This window comes from Trypanosoma grayi, assembly GCF_000691245.1.
Source record: "Trypanosoma grayi strain ANR4 Tgr_1717_V1, whole genome shotgun sequence".
In the NCBI taxonomy this organism is placed as follows: domain Eukaryota; phylum Euglenozoa; class Kinetoplastea; order Trypanosomatida; family Trypanosomatidae; genus Trypanosoma; species Trypanosoma grayi.
In genome coordinates this window covers 1,035-2,320 of record NW_008827335.1, presented here as the reverse complement: position 1 = coordinate 2,320, position 1,286 = coordinate 1,035, and the positions used below count along the sequence as shown (strand labels likewise).

At 55.3% G+C, this 1,286-nt stretch overlaps 1 protein-coding gene across 1 annotated transcript; it reads right to left on the bottom strand.

Moving 5' to 3' along the window:
* On the bottom strand, positions 1-384 carry DQ04_17171000 (putative casein kinase II, alpha chain; the record flags this gene model as incomplete). The annotated part of the gene is made up of 1 exon (XM_009317556.1): positions 1-384. A coding segment is annotated over one exon (384 nt), but the record flags the coding sequence as incomplete, so codon positions are not given.
* Positions 385-1,286: the final 902 nt, after the last annotated feature.

Below are 1,286 nucleotides of genomic sequence, written 5' to 3'. Positions count from 1 at the left end.
CAGCTCGAACACAACGTGTCGGAGCGCCATCAACCTCCGCTGCGTCGCCCTTCCGTCGCCGGGGTGGGCGGCCCCCCCGCCTCCTCCGCGCTGCTGCGGAGGAAGCGCCGCGTCGGCGTTGAGAGCCGCAGCGTAGTGCTCGATAACGTCCCGCAGCAACTCAATGAAGCCAACGCCATCCTCGACCGTCACAAACGGCGCAGGAATGTCAGCGTCATTGTTCCTGCTGTTGCTGAGGTTGTGCTCTGTTATGGCAGCCGTCGTGTCGTGCGTGCGGGACCTAAAAACGGTGCCGTTGAGGCGTGATGCGAGCTGCAGCAACGCCTCCCCACTCACCACCACCGCCTCTACCTCATCCTGCATCAAAAACGATGGCGCTTCCATCAGACACGGCGGCACACCACACACGCAGCGTCGTCGCAGCGCACCTCACCTCGGATTTCGCCTAAGCGCCCCGCGATATGATACGACGGCACCTCTCTCTCTCTCTCTCCCTCCACACACAGACCCAGGCGCAATTCGTAATAGTAATAATACCAGGCAATTCGTCTTATTGCTATAGCACAGCGAGAAGAGTAGCGGTACGGCTACGATCTCCCCCGGCTGCTTCTATTTATTTTGTTTCTGGTGCCTTCCGCACGACTTCAGAGTCCAAACGCACACACAGAGCGCGAAATGAATAAAGGAGCGGTGCCACGCTCCCCTTCCCGTGTGAAGCGCCCAAGAGCAAAAACAACAACAAGAACAACGCAAACAAAAACAAAAAAAAGAGGAGGGGTCCAAATAAAGATGATGCATCAGAACGGACAGAAAGCAGCAGCACCCCACAGTGGCGGGGTGGCAGGAAGTACGCAGGTAAATCTGCGCCGCTCAACTTTGGAATGAAGCCGGTGAGGTACAGAGCAGCCACGCAAAGAAGGTAACCAGGCACAAACCACAACGACCACCACAGCAGCAATCACCGTGACAATGAGAGAAAACTTATGAAGGCACGTAAGCACACACACAGACACACAGACACAGACACATAGTCGCCGGGCGTGTGCCACATGCACACCACTGGCCGCTCATAGACCGCGCAATACACAGATAAACATAATAGATAGATAAATAGAGAGATAGGGGGATTGCGAAATATGTATGTGTGTGTGCTCGTAATTGTCACATGTTGCGTCCGCAGGCGGTTTAGTTCCCGTCCTTCTTTGTGCTCTTCTCCTCACCCTCCTTCTTAGCGCCGCTCTTGTTCTTGTCTTCGCTGCCACTCTTCTTACCGTCCTTTTCGTCGG